Source organism: Erithacus rubecula, assembly GCF_903797595.1.
Source record: "Erithacus rubecula genome assembly, chromosome: Z".
Classification (NCBI taxonomy): Eukaryota; Metazoa; Chordata; class Aves; order Passeriformes; family Muscicapidae; genus Erithacus; species Erithacus rubecula.
Genome location: NC_136661.1, coordinates 14977834 through 14996499, shown reverse-complemented (window position 1 = coordinate 14996499; position 18666 = coordinate 14977834). Strand labels below are relative to the sequence as shown.

The 18666-nt window shown below is 41.1% G+C and overlaps 1 protein-coding gene across 10 annotated transcripts in view; it reads right to left on the bottom strand.

Moving 5' to 3' along the window:
- Window positions 1-13729: 13729 nt before the first annotated feature.
- Window positions 13730-18666, bottom strand: part of PDE4D (phosphodiesterase 4D) — a 511449-nt gene continuing 506512 nt past the window's right edge. For all 10 annotated transcript variants that reach the window (XM_079330593.1, XM_079330597.1, XM_079330596.1 and 7 more), the window contains one exon: window positions 13730-18403. In XM_079330593.1, coding sequence (XP_079186719.1) covers window positions 17990-18403 — 414 coding nt within the window. In that variant the 3' untranslated portion in view covers window positions 13730-17989. The remainder of the gene's footprint in view (window positions 18404-18666) is intronic.

Here is an 18666-nt window from a genome sequence, read left to right as displayed (position 1 = left end):
AAGCAACCACATTGGTATTACTTTTCAAAAGTCTGTTTGCTGTATCAGCTCCCTTCTATGTCATAGAGCATAGGACCAGGTACCTTCACCATCAACTCTTTCCCCAAGACCTCTACACCAAAGCATTACCTGTATATTCTTAGTGGTGACCCTCTTGCACTCCAAGAAGGCTTTCTAGAGCCCACACTGTCACTGTGCTGTTACTTAGTTTAAGGTTCTCAAAGATTCCTCTCTTTCCCCCAGAGAAGTGCCCTGTCAGATTCAGGGCTGACCATGCTCATGTTCTCTTTATACAAATAAATCCTTCTCTAATGGGCTGCTAAGCAGCACTGTGGCAGCCTCACAGACTGATTCCTCACTCAGTATAGAAACTTGGACAATGTCTAATGTAGAGACTTGAGGTGGGACTTCCTTGTCCTCAGCAGCACCCTTGTGCCCTTGCTCAGACACCCAGGGCTTTCCTGTCTTACCAGCTCAGACAGACTTCCTGCATGTAAGTGAATTTCATGTTTGAAGATGATGATTAGCAAAACAATGAATTACATGTGGCTGGGAAGCCTGTCAGTCCAGCTCTGACAAAAGTTGCCCTCTAGAGAAAGAAGTCTCTTCAGAAGAGATAGTTTCTCCAAAAGAAAGATAAAGCACTTTGGAATAAGAGCTTAAAAGAAAAGTATTCAACTACTTGAATATAATACAGGAAGATTTTCTATTTTAAGTCAAACTGCTTTGAGTAAGTACATGTAAGTAAATGAGGGGGGAGTGGGGGCTTATGGCCCTTCTTATCTTAATGACACTGAAGCCACAAAGAATTCCTGCCTCCATTTTCAGTATCTACAGTGCTTCCTCCACCAGGACTGACAGCTTCCTTCCCCACCAGATCATGTCACTGGCTTTCACCAGTGGATTCACATGTTGCCTGGTTCATATGCGACATGCTAACTAGAGTAGCTTAAAACAGGCATTTATGAGTCACTTGCTATTCATCTGTGCTATCAAAAAAACACAGTTTGAATACATAAGGTATGAAATAAACACTCTTAAAACACTGAATAATTTTCTCTGACACTATTCATTCTCAAGTTGAAAATGCTGCAAGTTCCTGGAGCAGTGCAGCCTGGTTTTATCACCACAAGCACATCTGAACACAGGTCAGGGCTATTTGATATTCCTCAGCATGACAGCTTCGACCAGTACTCTGTAAGCACGAATCACATCTCAAGGCAACGTGCCCAGCTTCCCACTGCTGACTGCTGGCCTGGAAAACCACAGTTTTCCTACTCACATGTTTTCCTAGCTTAGGAGCTGCTAAAAGGTGGAGATATCAACAGAGAAAATAAAGGGAAGAAGAAAAATATCTCTCATGCCCACAAAAGTGCATATTTTTGGCTTTCAGCTTGTTTTCACATTAGACCACACATTTTCAGTACTTAGATAAAATAATTTCTTTCATAAATTAATTTACTGCAGTCAGCTTAGTGAAAGCAAGCTTAAATCAGTTATCCGTGGCAGGCATTTGAAACTCTTCATGTTTCTGAGCCTGCATAGCTTCAGGTTGAAGAGAAAAACATCCTTCAGGCATGTAACTGCACGTACCCCATGAGGTCTACATAGCAAGATTTTTACTTTCAATTGACTAAATTATGCTATGACCAGGTGGCACTGCCATTCCTTAATGCAACATGTGATGCTGGCTGCGTTGGAGGTGATTCAATAGAGGCAATGAGCTAGAATTATAGCACGCACTCTTGGTTCCTGTTGTTCTCATTAGGAGCCTGAATTTCCGACGCACGTTTATGATTCCAGTTATGGGAGAGCCAGATGCAATTTGCACCTGCGTAGGAGGTACAGGAAGAACAGTGCTCTGCTTACGTCTCACTTTTAAGCAGTGCTTTGAACAGATTACAACTTTTTTACTGATTCTTGGAAAGAATCACACCTATTTTTGAAGAAGGCAAAGCCACTGCACACATAGTGGTTTACAGTGGTTCTGCCAGGTGACTGCAGATTCAGACCTAACCATAACCTCCTCCTGAATGTAGCAAAGATGTCAGCTTCATCTCCCTGCTCTGTTCCAAACATCTTAAATGCTAGGTGGAACACAGAGTTGTGGCCAAGCTAGAGACTTCAAGTTTTGCAAGGTTTCAAGAAAAATGGACAAATCAAACAAAAATATCTTATTGCTTATGCTTGCTCATAGCATCAAGTCATGAAAGAGACAGGAACATAATGATCTGTCTTAACCTCATCCTTTTGCATATTCTCCATCCATTCAAAATTTCCAAGTGCTGTAAGAAAGAGCTGGGAAATAGCTAGCTTCTGACAGAATTTTTGCTTTCATACCAGGGTGCCTTCTGTGTACTGAACTAAAAGTCTGTGTCAAGATGTAATACTGCTGTGGGATGTGAAGCCTGAGTCTATTGTAAAAAAAAGGGTTTGTGAAGTTGGGCAATGGATGTTAATACTGAGGGGCTTTGGGAATAATCTTTTCTCCACGACAGAAGGAAGCTGGGTCTGCCCAGCACAAGTGGCCTGGACATGAGCACCCCAAGGCAAAACTCTGCTGTGGTCAGACTGATAGTCATATGCTGCAGAAAAATGGGGAAAGGAGGTGCTGTAACAGGGACATGCTGGGACAGACTGGTTCACACTGCTTCAATGGCAATCACACACCCTCACCTGTGAGCTGTGCATGACCTGTGCAGGCAAACTAGATTATGCCTCTTCGCCTTGCCCTGCCACTTCTGCTTCTATACAGGTATCCATAAGCATCAGATGTCACCATGGGAAAGCAGAAAACAACACTACTTTTTTTCTCCTACCTATAAAAATACATGACCTCATCAGCTTTGTTCCATTTCCCCCTTTTTTTTTGGCATGCTACATATACCCATTCCGACGCTGGAGATGAGAAAAGAGGATGAGAGGCATCAGTCATTGCTTGAAATGGTTTGGCATTAACATGTCACCAGCGTATCAGGGGATTCATCAAAGTCAGGAATAGCAGGTGACTCACACCAGTGTCTCTGCTTTTGTACTTGCCTGGTTCAGGTAACATGTTCACTCATCGGATTTTGTGTGTCATGCAAGTGAGATGGGGGATTTGTCAAGGCTGCATCTGGGTTTGGGTGTTGGAGTAGAGCCTCCACACGGTGCAGATCCCTGAACTGGGCCTAAGCCGTGTGTGCTAATCACATTTCTGAATGGCTGCACCCAGGACACTGAAGGGCACAACGAGCACTGTCCTGGGAGGAACATCCATGTCCACATAGCTGTGGCTCACTGCACAGAGACACCCTCAAAGAGCTTTGTTCAATGGTTTGTACTGCACAATTCCCATCCCAATACTTGGACTCTGATTTAGGTTGGCAAATTTTCTTGTTAAGGTGGTAGCTGATGGAGACTGTGGGAAGAACTTGGTGCCTTGCAGTCACTGTTTTTTATATCCCTGAAGGAAAATGGAATATCTTTTCTCTCCACACCCTCCATTTTCTGCGTTCTTCCCCAGTGTGGCAGATGGAATCCTCTCAGAGACAGACAGGATTCCTCAAGGGGTGCCTTGCTCTGTATCAGGTTTGAGTGAATTATGAGTGTCCTGGGGACCTGGTGGATTGATCTCTGCCAGCTCAGCAGCTGCCTGTTCATTTCAGCAGCAAAGAACAGCCTGCTGTTTTCAATACTGTCTCTAATAATGGCCAGGACTAGCACTAAAGCACCCAGACACAATACAGCTACTACCACACTTCCCCGTGATCCAGGTACTGCCCCATATGCAGAGGAAATTCCTTTGGTTGGGAGATCCCTCTATGGGATAGGGCAAAGCCCTGGGCTTTCTCCACAAACCAGAGGAAGGCAGCTTGCACAACAGTTCCCTTCAATTTTTGTTTACTTTTCTATTGCTTTGCAGAACCCCTCCCCTTGGAACACACGCTGAGGCTCCTGTCAGAGCCTGATGCCCTGTGTCCAGGTCAGCCACTGCCCTCAGACATCCTTCTGTGCTTGAAACATTCCTGCGAAGAGCTCTCTGAAGCTATTCAGTGACCCCACCTACATTTTGGTGCCACATGAAAATCTTTTCTCAGACCCAGTCAGTGGATTCCTTTGCCAGGCTGGAGGGACAGTCTGGATTGACTGCCTGCAGACACCAACTTCCTTCTGGAAGGAGAACAAACCTCTCCCCTCAGTCACTCTTGCAGACCTGGTGCCAGGGAGGGCTGGGCACAGCACTCCCACCTAGACAGCCCACAGTAAGACATCATGTAGGCATCAAAACAACTTTTTCCCCACTCAGCCCACTTTTGGTTATGGCTATCTTTCCAAGTGCAGTGTGAGGAGAGGTAAAATCAAACAGGGTTTCATAGCATGGTCCAAATCCTGTAACCTTAGATTTAACAGGCATCCTTACAACTAGTAGTAAGCTTCTGCCTTGTTTTTTCCAGACAAATGCAAATAGCTTAATTGCAGGCAGATGTTCTTTACATAGATGCAGCTCAAAATATAAGCTTGAGGCCAGGTTTCATCATTTTCTGATTGGATGACCAGGCACTGAGAACCAGCCTTTAAAAACTTTTACGCTGCTGGGACTCCTTGATCAATCCCACAATTGTACCTGGGCACTTGAGCTTGTTTAACATTTTTGCTGTGCAGACATCTGTCAAGCTCAGCTTTCAACTTTTTGTTTGTTTGTTTGTTTGTTTGTTTGTTGCTTTTGTCACATTTCTCCAAGCAGAGGAAAAGTTGTCTGGGTGATTCAGTGCAAGATGTCTTCCTAGGTCTGATGGACCACAGCCTCCTGCTCATGGAGCAGCAGAGAGCCTGTGCATGCACAGTGGCCCTTCCCACCCCACCCTGCACAAAGATGTGGACAGACTCGGTGTGAAAGCAGCTACACCTACCTGGGAGGGTGCGAGTATGTGATGGCAGCAAACCATTCACACTGGGCTGGCTGCTACACTCTCTGTGTAGCAGAGTGTCATCTCCACTGTTTGTGAAGATGCCTTTTCTGTGCAGAGACACAGGAAGAGAGCAGGCACCAAACAGTAGTTGCTTCCTTGCACATTTCTGTGTCTTTTCACAACTCCAGCTTCAGTGTCAGTGTCATTGGTGATGCTGGGCTTTCTGTGGCAATGGTTGAATCATAGGCAGTGTTCCCTATGGGTGACTGTGCCCTGGGAGAAATACTTTCCCAAGGGGACAGGAGGCAGGTCAGAGATCCCACATGCTCTGTGTGTACTTCATCAGAGTCATAGGAAGGAACCAAACACTTCCTGCAATCTGGAGTGAGACAGCTTATGCTTTGACAAGAGAATGGGGCAAAAATCCTTTTGCTTAAATGCTGTACGAGTTTATTTTTAATGCAGAATCAAAGGCACATTTTATGGTTGAAAATACCTGTTTTTGAATGATGTTTACCAGGAAGGAACATCTGAGGAGGCTGTTTCTGGGAAACTCAAAGCCACAAGAAGAATGTTTGTCTGTTATGTACCAATATCACCCACTTCAGGTATCTGTTCTAAACAACATAATATGGTAGAGGGGCATCATCCCATCCTAGCAATAGCAAAGAAAGAAGAACAACCTTCACAGTGTTTAACCAAGGAAGCTGAAAATGTGAGAGGATCGAGATGATGATGTGAAATACAAAGAAAGAAACCTCATGGGACCAGGGAAAACCAACAGTGAATACTCCAGCCTGAGAGGAAAGGACCCACGTGTTCAGCAAATCTGTGAGCACAAAGGGTTGCTGAGAGGAAAGATGTGAGAAGTGATAATGAAATGTAGTGAATATGATGAACTGTTCTTAAAATGCAGTTGACAAGTGGCTTAGTTCTGCAGAGGTGTGAAAGAAGTAGATTTGTAGGGTGGTCAGACAGAGGCTGTAGCCCCTCCTTTGACTGCAACCTCATCCAGCTCCTCCCCTCCTCCTGGAGGCTGAGAATCACTTTGGGAAATGGGTTTTGTTGCAGCCTAGCTACTGGAAGAAGAGTAGGTTTTTAGTCCCTTTTTTAGTGCCTGGCAGGAAAAGGAGGTAACAGGCAAGAAGAAGAAAGAGAGGAGGAGGAGGAGGAAGAAGAGGAAAAGGAAGAAGAAAACGAAGAAAAAGAAGAAAGAAAATAAATTAAAAAGAGGAGGCAACCACCTTCACTGGCCTGCACAGCCAGCCTCTCTGATACCATCTCACCTTTTCTACAGCTAGGGTGAACCCTGAGCCAATGGCTGTGTGAACTTTATTTTTCTGAGTGTCAAATTTAAAGTAAATTTTAATAGTTAAAATGTCACTACATGTTTGATCCTTGAAACTTTCATGACTGCTCCACTGTGGAGTATATGACACACTTTCAAAGTGCAGACAGAGTTTGCTCTGTTGCACAACTTCCCCATGGCTCTGTTACTGTGAGCCATCTTCAGGAACGTCTGAGCTGTGCTCCTCATATATAGCACAGGAACATCTGAGCTGAACATATGTGCCTCTGAGAGTGTGTGTGTTTGTTATTAACTGTGCTTAGCTATGGAACTGTCTTTAGTCTTGCATCTAAGCCATGTGCACTTTGCTGCTTATATCCAGAGCAAGGGAATGGTGCCTCAGGACATGCTCATCCCCCAGCTCTCTGCCCCCTGCAGCAGAGCTGGAGCTGTGGGACCAGCCACATCAGAGCACAGCTTCCTCACAGCTCTACTCCTATCAAAGGTCATGTCAGTCAGAGCCTGCAGGACTTGCATTGCATCTGTCAATAAACATTCACAGGTTCCCTCTTGCTGACATTTTTGCTGTCCTTTATTATAGGCGTCTGACCAGACATTCACCCCCTGTAACTGCTGGAATTGCTCTAGGGCAGACCCACTAATTGGCTGTGGAGGGTTCCTGTTTTCTGCAGAGCAAAACTGCTGCACTAGAAAAGTATATTCATCCATTCATTCATGCAGAATTTCCTCTTTTAACCAGTATCTATTTCTATCTCTATCTCTATCTCTATCTCTATCTCTATCTCTATCTCTATCTCATCTCTATCTCTATCTCTATCATCTCTATCTCTATCTCTATCTCTATCTCTATCTCTATCTCTATCTCTATCTCTATCTCTATCTCTATCTCTGTCATATCTCTAATCTATATCCATATCATCTATATTAATATCATCTACATCTATATCTATATCTATATCTATATCTATATCTATATCTATATCTATATCTATATCTATATCTATATCTAGCTATATCTAGCTATATCTATATCTACATCAATATAATCTATATCTATATAATCTATGTCTATATCTAATAATCTAAATACATCTATATCTTTATCTAATCTATTATCTAGCTATCTAATCCATCTCATCTCATCTCATCTCATCTCATCTCATCTCATCTCATCTCATCTCATCTCATCTCATCTCATCTCATCATCTCATCTATATCTAGCTCTGTCTGGGTGTATGTGCATCTATATGATTTTTCACACCAAACATGGATTAGAAGCACAATAATCTTCCCTAAGGAACTAGTTTCAAAAGCTCATTAAAGTATTATTGACTTCTGTACTGTACAAGCTTTTCAGAAAACCCTAACTTGCACACATGCACACACCTTTACTGAATTAAAGCTTGTTAACTGATGTTGAGCAACCAACCCATCATCCTGATATGGATAATTGCTGAAAGTAATCAGACATTAATTTCCCTCAGTATTGGAGGAACTTGCTATTTTATCTTGGTGAGAAGAGATGCTAAAATAAGTTGTAGAGGGACTAAAATAGGATCCTAATCTGCCATGCCAGTCTTCACCACAGCTGTTTACAAGGGCCAGATTTACTCCAAACAAGTTATCCTGTAGACATTCCTCCAAGGACCGTTTTCCTCCATGTGCTAGCAGTGTGACAGCAGAAGGTTCCTCCTTCATCTTGTAAGTGTGCTGTGACCCCTGCCTCTCAATGCTTGCTGCATGTGCAACTTTACTGCTACTTTAGAGATGCTCCCATCATCCTTTATCCACCATTTCCCTCTGTGCTCAGATACTCACAATAACACAATTCCTCAGCCTGGATTATGCATGGGAGTTTGTGACTGGGCAAGCAGCCAGGCCAGCTGCATTTGCAGGGTGGGTCCAGGAGGCTGTAGGGCACCAAGACCCAGGCAGTCTTTATTTTGCTGCAACCTGCCTCATGAAAAAACTCAGGGGTTTTTTAGCTGTTATTTAAGAGATTCTCAGAAACCTCATTTCCCTTTCCTCTGAGAAGCATGATTGTGCTGCTGTGCCAGCCGTGCTGCAGATGTCAAGGTTGTATTCTCTACTGCGTGTTTGTTTTCTCTTCCTAGAGAGCCTTCACTCATTCACCTTCACTTCACCTTGTATGGTGCCTTCACCTTTTGTCACCTGCCACTGTTAGCTACAGCAAGAAGCACAGATTTCTGTTCCCTTCTCTTGCACACAGAGTGGTTCTTCCCAGAGCCTTGATGTAAAAGCAGCTGTGTGGATCTGCAGACATGCCCTTTGGCTGTGACAGAAGATAATGTGGCTGAGCCCCGCTTCCCCACTGAATTAATTATTAATGAAGCTGAACATAAGAGCAGTTCACAAAAATGAAAGGAATGATTCACCCTTGCTAATGCTTTCAGATTTACTGGATTTCCAGTGGCCCAAAATTATATCCCCATTCCTTCTCTTTTTCTTTCTAAATCAGGTACAAAGCTCTATCCAGCTAGAGGAAATTTCAATTTCTTAGAGGCAGAGTGATCTCTATATGACACCATCAAGTCACATTCAAAACCCTCCAAGAGCAATACCTGGAAATGCAACATGGGGTTTTGGATAGGAAGTCTACTTCAAAGGGCTTTCTGATCTATTTTTCACAGTAGCATGCTGTTCTGTACTGAAATGAACGAGTAAAGATTAGCATGTGCCCAAAGCAGCATTTTCCTCCCATTATGAGCACAAAAGAATCCCATTGCATTGGCCAGGGGCTGGCTACACTGCTGCTCTGCAGTGCCGCGGCAGCAGCACAGGATGTGCAGCCCGGGGTTGTGGCACAGCCAGCAGCACCCCTGCATCGAGGGTGTCCCCAGAAGGAGTGGGAATGCACTGCCTGCTGCCGAGTCACTGGGATTTCATATCCATCCCTCCCGAATCCAGCAGAGGAAAGTTTGGGTACCATCGTGAGGATACCTTTTGCCAAAAGGAGCCAAATTCTAACGTCTGCTCCCCAGGGAAATAAACACCATTAGTGATGCCAGGGAGAGATGCAGGACTCTGCAGAAATGCATCAGAAAATTGTTCAAATTTATCTGAAAAAGACCCTCCAAGTTCTTAGGTTAGCTGTGGGAAACAGTACGGGTATCCCAAAACATCACCCTGGCTGCTATACCCAACCCCCACACTCACCCCCACAAAACAGAGCCATTGCTTTTGCTTGTGATTTCCACCACTCTCCAAGCACAAAGCCCTGATGATTCTGCAGCACTGAACTGATCAAAACTGTCAGAGAACAATCCTGCACCACTATGCAGTTTCTCCAGCCTGGCAGCTTGTGCAAGCTGACTGTCAGCAGAGGAGCTCCAGGACTGTGCTTGCTGCCATCCCACAAGGAAACAGCGTGGAAGACTCCCACTGCTCCTGGATGGTGGAGCCCTGGAACCAGCAAACCCAGCAGACTGGAGGGTCTGAGGCTTGTTGCCAGTTTACACACAAAGGCTGAATGGTTCTTCAACAATGAATTTTTAAAGGGAGTCCCCACTAGTCTCTCTGGACTGCAGCTGGCATCGGAGAAACACCAGAAGGTATTAATATTCATGGAGGGAATTCTGGTGAGGAAAAAATGGATAATAGTATCAAACATCTCTAATGAAGCATGAACTCAAGAGTTATTTTACTTACCTGCAGGGAAAAGATACCAAATCATAACTAGTTCAGTTAAAAGTCATGCTGCTGAAGGCTTTTTCAGCTTTGACAGAATAATGAATAAATTGAATAACAATGGTGTTCATTATTACTAATTACTGACTGTGGAGGAGGGTGCGAAGAGACAGCCTGTGTCCTGTGCCCCTGCTGGGGACACTTTCAGTGGATTACATCTGCCCTGACCTTGCTGTGCTGCTGAGTGCTGCAGATCAGAGGCTCAAAAAGGTGTAGCACCCCATTCCCATTTGGAAAAACAAGATTTAAAGGCCTTTGAAATTTACAGAGTGCACCAGCTACTGCTGGCTAGTCCCAAGTGAGGGGGCAGTGATACTCCACAGCAACCCACAGGAGCACAGGTTTCTCCCTGGACAGCTGCTCTTGACAGCACCTGAGAGAGTTTTAGGGGTGCATTTCAGCCTCAGGACAGTTTTCAGGGATATCCACCCTTCCAATGGCTTCAGAGCAGCTCACACCACGGCAGCATGCTGTGTTGAGCAATGAGCACCAGCCGTGAGTCTGGCTGCACCACGGTGTGGGCAAGGAGCACCTGCACAGCCAGAGCATCAGCATGCAACACACAGCTCAGTGTGGGGTTTGGATGTCACCTGAACCTCCTCTATCTTCCCCAGAGCAGCAGTGGTTGTGCTTGAGCCATTCCTTGAGTCAGAGCTTTTTTCTTGCTTTCCTCATGTTTCTCCCTCTCTGTCCCCACTTCACCAGCCCCTCCACTGCTCTCAGTGTGAAGGCACATATGCCTACTGCACAGAACTTCAGAAGATGCAGTTGGAGGTTGTATCCCCTCTAAGAAATGTCAAAACCCTGAGCCAGTTTGCAACAATCTCTTTTTCAAATTTTCTTTTAATCCTTTTTTCCCAAAACATTTCCTTAAAATATTTCCTCCTTCTCTCTCCTAACCTGTGTGTTTCTCTGAGTTTTATAGTCCCCTTCAAGGAAACTCCAGACAGATCCCTTTTGATAGGTTTCAATGAGATCTTGTCTTGGTTTAACCCCAGCCATCAACCAAACTCTACACAGCTGCCCCACAAATGGGGCTGGGAAGGAATAAGAAGAGTAAAACCTGGAGAACTTATGGGTTGAGGTACAGACAGTTTAATAGGGAAAGCAAAAGCTGCACATGCAAGCAAAGCAAAACAAGGAATGAGTTCAGCGCTTCCCATGGGCAGGCAGGTGTTCAGCCATCTCCAGGAGAGCAGGGCCCTGTCACATGTAATGGTGACTTGGGAAGACAGACACCACCACTCCAAATGTTCCCCCCTTTCTCCTTCTTTCCCCACTTTATATGCTGAACATGATGTCACGTGGTCTGGAATATCCCTCTGGTCAGCTGGGTCACCTGTCTTGGTTCTGTCTCCTCCCAATCTCTCAGGCACTCCCAGTCCCCCTCACCAATGTCGCAGTGTAAGAAACAGAAAAGATCTTGGCTCCATGTGAGCTCTGCTCAGCAATAACAAAAGCATCTCTATATTATCAATCTTGTGTTCAGCACAAATCCAAACTGTGAAGATAATTAATTGTACCCCAGATAAAACCAGCACAGGGTAAAATAACAAATTTAATTGAAGTCCTTAAAAGATTTGGCTATTAGTTTTCTGGAATCTCAACTATCAGAAGATTCTGGGGATTTTAAGCTAACTTTAACTGTCTCAGCTCAGCCTCTTGCAATGATGGCTCACAGCCATTTGCTGCAAGCCAAGCCCTTTTACAAAGCTTGTCACTGTAGTTTGACTACTACAGCTGCAAACCCATTCTTTTGTTTCCCAGACTTCTTCAGATAAACAAAAGATGGTCTCTGCTGCACATTAGAGATGCTGATATTGTAGGCATCTGAACTCAATGCATGTTAGAGAAGAATGGAGGTAGGACTGAAAATAATATAACCAATGATCAATTCTAATCTCAGTATTTGCTGTCTGCCCAGCTCATCAGCACTGGATAAATAACACTATCTGGAGTCCTATGCCTTCTTCCTCTTGCTTTCACTAAGGGGTGTTTACTCAGGTGTGATGTCTCCCACACCAAGGGCTTGTTTGTCTGAGACAGACATCCCACATTTTGTCTTTAAAGCTGAGATTAACTCTGCATTGTTCTAAATTTGTATACACTCAAATGTATCATCATCTTCTATATCTTTACTCCATAAAATGTTTTTTACCACTACCACTGTAACTTCAAAGAACTCAAAATATTTGCTCAAAAAAGGCAAAAACCCATACAGCTTTGTACCCAGAGAACTGAGACAAAAATCAAGCTCAAACTCAGTCCTCCTAATGTATCAAATTGTATTCAAGCTATGAGATGTCTTTGATGAGATGAGATTATTTTAGAGTATTTCTCCCTGCTCAAGTTTTGCTCCCAGTTTGTCACTCAGATTTCTGTTTGGACTTTCTATCCCCCTGTATTACTTTTGCAGATTTGTCAAACAGTTTTACAGGAGGAAGCTAGAGATTTTCTCTTTTCTTCAGACCAAACTAAATTGAACTAACCAAAGGCTTTTATAACATCTTTGAACTTTTTTGATTTTTCTTTTCCTGGAAAAACCTAAGCAAAATTAATCACAGCTGGAATGAAATTGGACTCATCATTCCAGTAAACACTACGTGTGCTAGTAGCTGTGACTTTCATTTTCCACCTTGCAGAGAGATTAAGCCAACAAACCTGCAGCTATTTAGACTATTTGTCTCATTAGGAGATAGAAGAGTCATTTGTTCATAAATACATTGAATTGCCACAGCAGCAGCTGTCTGCACTGAAACAGAGGATACATTTTGGTTTTGCTCTGAAACTTCTCTATTCTGATTCATTATTTGCGTGGACAGAGACTGACAAAGTAGTGCCAGAGGATGTAGGAAGGAAGCCATGAGCTGCTGCTGCCAGCTTCAGGCTTATGCATGACTGTGGTACCTGATCTGCTTACTGAAAAGGCTTTAGCATTGTCAACAGTAATTTGGGACTCCTTCTTCCTTATAATAATAGCCATGGTATATGCAAGCCATTTTCTTATTAGAGCTGCTGGAAACCTGTGAGGAGGAGCCTGACAGGAGTGACAGACATCATATAATTTATCCACTAACTGTAGCATCCTTCATCTTCCCCACATAGCACTTACCAGCCTTTTCTGACACAAAGGTGTGAATAAAAAGGAGTCCTAAGAATTTATTCTCCTTGCAAACGAAACCCTTAATTCAAAAAGGGTATAAGAAACTTAAGGAAAAAAAAATGAACATAGACATTTTTTTTTTTTTAAATTCAACCAGGAGATATTTTCAGTTAAGCAAAGAGTTACACAAAACCTCACACTCACACTGATAGTGAAAGCAAAGTACCTAAAATGTGCCTGAAAACCACTTTATGATTTGGACTTGCATTAAGGCCTTATTTCTTCCACAAGAAAACACTATAATTTATGAATTTCATTTTCACCAGCAATTTCTTTTTATCATCTGTTTGGAACAGAGATTGTGACAATGTTTAACAGTGGTACACTTTTTTTTGTTTGTTCTGATTTGGTTTTGTTTCTTTATGGTATCCCAGGATATTGCTCCCCTAGACATCTAGTTTCTTTAAAGCTGTTGAAGCCAGTCATAACATTTCCTGAAAAAATGTGCATCACAGCTTTGTGGATTAGGTTCCTTAAGAAATACCATACATGATTGATTTGCTCACATTTATTTTGTATTATCTATGCGAAACACTATTCTGGCAAAATACAGTAATTAAATTATTCTGAAAATGTGTTTTCTCTTAAACTTTTAAAACTATGGGATGCATGTAAAAAAAGTTAACTTTCAAAAAAAAAAAAATCAAATACAGTAACTAGGCAGAATCAACACATGCTTTTATTTCCATTGCATATAAAATTTCATATGAAGGTATTGATGTACAGTACTAACCCATAGGCTGTAAGAGAGGCTAAGAAACCAGTGAAAGAATAGCCATGTGCAATGTTCACAGAAGTTGCCACTCTCAAGACATCCCCAAAGAAAATACCGAATTAAAACAGTAACAAGAAATTGTTCAGGATTTCTGTTTTTGTAGTGTCCCTTTTAGACCATATAAAACAAAAGCATTCGAATTCCTTTGGGCCAGGGCTGCTAAAATCTACAGTTTGTGTCAAAAAGGAGACTCTGGTTTTTCTTGGAAAAGAAACTCTCCTTTCATGAATAAGTCGCAAGTTACAAGGGCTGGGCATCACTGGAATGGAGAAGAGGTATTTACCTCAGTCTGACAAATTCAATGATACCAGCTCTGAGTTGTCTGGAGCAATGTGGTAAGCCAAACAGCAAGAGTTGCTCAGTCCAACCTGCCAACCTAATAGTAGTGTTATTAAAACATCTAACAGTTTGCTGCTCTTCTGGAGAGCTAGTGCACTATGCTACACACACCTGCACAAAGCTTTAGCTACACCTATATAAAATAAACTTTGGCTACTTGTAACACTAATATTGGAAAGCATTTCCAAGACTGAATTTGTACATCCTACTATGGATTCTGCTTATACAGTGATCATTTGTGCTACTAAAGAAGAGACATTACAGACAATTGTAAAAGTGTATGAGTTACACCCTCTTAATTCTGACCCTTCCATTTCACCATATGCATTAAAATCAAATGTTTATTAGAGATGCTTTCCAAAGCTGTTTCAGCACAGTTCAGCGCTGAAATGCAGCATCAATTATTTATCATTTTTTAGGAACAAAAAATGGCTGCAATAATCCCCAGTTACAGGCTGTAAAAAGATATTCAGAGACAATACAATTACATTACCAGAAGTCCGCAAAAGCTTGAACTTCCAGCAGGGTCAAGAATGAAAGTTTATTGTAGTATTACACATATTAGCTCGTAAGAGTATCCCCCATCAGTTAGCAACTAAAAATATGGTAGAAATGCCCAGCCCCAGCCCCAAGGCTACCTTACTTTCAAATGCAGCTAAACAAGAAAATATTGTGTAAAGTTAAGGCACAGCCCTGGGACCAAAGACCTGCAGCTTTTTAAATCGATATATCTTTATGTATTTTATACTTTTCTTGAATCTTCCATAAACGAGCTCTATGGTGACACTGAATATATTACAGGAGAAGAAATGTACAAGGAATATGTATACACAATAGTCATTCTCTCACCAAGAGTTTCCAGATACAGCAACACCACCCTGGACAAGGATGATGTTATAATAAGAACTGATAATTTACAATTAACATTACAGTATGTACATTACAATAAATACATGGTTGTAAACAGAGACAAACAAGACTGTATTACAGGTAAGGTCATTTGGTGAGAAAAATGCATGGCACAAAAAATAAATAATGCATTTGAAAAGAACTGTCAAAGCTTTCTATAAAATCCTTTTCATTCAAGTTTTTAAACTTCTGAATGCTATTTGTTCTATCTATATTCTTTCATTATCCTTTTTTAATGACACAAAACAATTTAAGAATTTAAATACAGCATTACTGAGTACAACAACTTGCAAGCTAAAGTGTACTGTTATAAACAAAGTGATTTTTTCTTTTTTTCCTCCCACTCAATATCCACTCACTGCATGGTTTTATGGCAAAAATATTCACAACACATAAAGCCACTTGTAAATTGTATTGTTTTAAAGCAGTGTACAATGCTAAAACACACTTTGGCAAAAGAGGAAAAAAAAAGATTGTACAGTGCATTATATCCCCAACTCTAAGAAATGGTATAATTTTCTATGATTTGATTGTCCACATGTACAGGTGTATATCTCACAACATGGTTTTATGTTTATTTACTTTCCATTAATGCAGAAACAAAACCTTCCAGGTCCTACTGGTTATTCTGGAATTTATATTGCTTTTCTGCTGCTGAGGCTCCAGGCACTCTTGGGGGCTGAAAGGACTTTTAGATGTATCAGGTTCAGAAAGAAACAATGAAAAAAAAAAAAAAAAAGATACGCAAAAAACCTAATGAATTACCTTCATTCTTTCACTCCTTCTACATCTTTTGTGCTAAGGCCCTGTGAGGGTTAATGGTAAAGGAAACTATGGCCTGGATAAAGGAGATGCAAAATTTACTTAAAAGTTGATCTATTACACAATTAGTTTAAAACAGGGTTTTATTCTAGATCTCTGGTAATTCAGAAGTACCTGCATTTATCTCTGCAAATCTGCCACAAAAAAATCCAAAGGGAAAATAATGGTTGATGCTATCACCTTTTGTTAAGAAATTATCTTGATATTGTCATTTTAACAGAATTTTACAGTATGGAAGTCTGCTAGCCTCCCTAGGCAACTATTTCCCATCTTCTACACCCAAAACTACAGTTCTAATGAAGAGTAAAGTGGAGAAATTACAATCTTCTTCCATGTGACCAAGTAACAAGACTGAAAAATTACAAATATGAGCTCCTACCTCCCTTTATCTTTACAAGTTATGGAAGCTTTCAGTACCAATCAAACTGAAAGGTAGGATTCCCTTAGCACAAACTGAATAAAGGATGAAAATATCTAAGATTGAAATAATATGGAAAAAACTACAACTTTGATGATACACTGCTCACTTACATAGTAATATAAAAAGACAAGACTGGCCTGGCTCTTCTTGCAACAAAGACACTAAAAAATAATTCTAATCATTATTTCTATGTTGCCCACCTCTCAGATTAGCAAATGGTTTCTCTACATAGTCACCCAGGTTAAAAGTTACTGGGAGTCATAAACTAAAAATATTACACTAATGCTTTTTTGCACCAGAACAAATATTTCATACATTTATTAGTCTGTTCTGATTTTGCAGTCTACAGCTCCCAGCCAAAAGCAATCTGAAAAACCTTGTTTCAGAGGATCAAATTTTATTAGAATAGCAAAAGAGGTGCTTTTGTATTGATGACAATTCATTCCTCTTTCTACAGGCTCTGGTCCTGTGAATCCTATACCCAGCTGGTATCACTGGGACCACTTCTTGCAGTAAGAGAGAGTCTGTAGGATCAAGCCACTATGAGGGCAAAAGCACTACATAAGTCCACTAACACATCTGGGAAAATTGTGATGAAAAAACAAATAAAACAAGCTATCATACTGAAAAAGTTTTATGTAACAAAGAATATTCATGGAACTCCCTAATATATATAATAATAGACTTTCAAAGCTCAATATTACTAAGATATTCTAAGGTGCCAAAAAAAAAAAAAATTAAAGACAAAATCCTTAGAAGTATTATCCAGTGTAGTACAGAACTGTACTGAAAACTTGTAAGTTACTCTTTCAAAAAAAAAACCAAACCCAGTAGCAGATGAAAGTGGGTTTTTTTTTTAAATATAATACCTCCGTATATTTAATAAAAGTAAGTTTTAAAAAATATCTCTCTTTCACATATTATACAAAATGGAGAGGTTACTGCAACCCACTGGGTCACATTTTTTTCAGTCACGTTTCAGAAGATTAGAAATTAGAAAATTATGCAATTTTCACAGCTTATATTCATGTTGGTAACAGAATCCATTTGTCTCTCATAATTTTTGTGAATTTGTTTTCCAGTAGGAACCTCAATGTTTTTTCTGTCTGTTTCCTCTACAAATGAACATTAACCAATGTCTCACAATACAATACAATGAATTCAAAAAATATCAAAGCACAGCAACATTTTTTTGGCAGGTGCTACTCCTCTGAAAGCATTTGCTTTATTTAATAGAATCTGCCAAATAGAGATCTTATTAAAATGTAATTTATGGATATCCTCCCCCAGCTTTCTGACTCCATGGAGGTGAAAATTCTGGTTACAATATTCCTGAGTGCCGAACTGAGTCATCAACTTCAGTTTTGATCAGCAATCATCCTGGCAGATAACACCAAGTTCTGACAATGGTTGTAGTATGTGACATGTACTTCGGCAATAATTACCTACATTAAAAAAAAAACAAGAACAAAAAAAACGAAACACAAAAAACCCAAAATCCAAAACAAAACTGAAACTGCCTCAACCCCATCCCCCAACCCCATACCCCCCACAAAAACAAACAAACAAACAAACAAACAAACAAACAGCTAAAAGAGAAAAAGGAAAAGAAAGGGAGAGAGAAAGAGAGAAAGATACTGCGTTTTCATTGTTATGTGTCAGGAGAATGTTCTTCTACCATACAAGGCTCCGATGTTTGGTTCTCCTCCTCTTCCACTTCTTCCCCTACTTGTTCATCAAGAGGAATTTCAGTGGACTCTGAATCCTGGGTGCAAAGAGTCTTGGAGTCGCTGAAGCTGGTGTCTTCTTCTACTTGACTTCCACTGTCCTTTTCGGTGTCTGACTCACCATCTTCCTCCAGTGTTAGTTCAAACTGGAATTTTTCAGTTTGACCCTGCTTTCCCTCTTCTTTTTCTTCAGGAGCAGGAGAGGGACTCCGAGGGATTGTGCTCTGGTACCATTCTCGGTTGTCCTCCAGTGTATCTAAGATATCCTGGGCGTCCGGGTGAACAAGATCTGCCCATGTCTCCCACAAAGGATGAACAATGTAATCTATAAAACCCACCTGTTTCAAACAATAAAATAATATGGTTATTCACAGAGAAATTAATGTCATGCAAAGTATGAGAAATACATTGTTACAAAGAGACACATGACATATTACCCTTGTAGATGGCTGAAAGGAAATCATACTAGTTTATATAACAGATAAGATCTTTTACTTTTCAAAAGTCTGATTCAGGATATTGGATAAGGGCATGAAAAGGATTTGTTTTCAAGTGAACTGCTCATTTTAAACAACTCCACTGCATCTAGTGAGTCAAATAT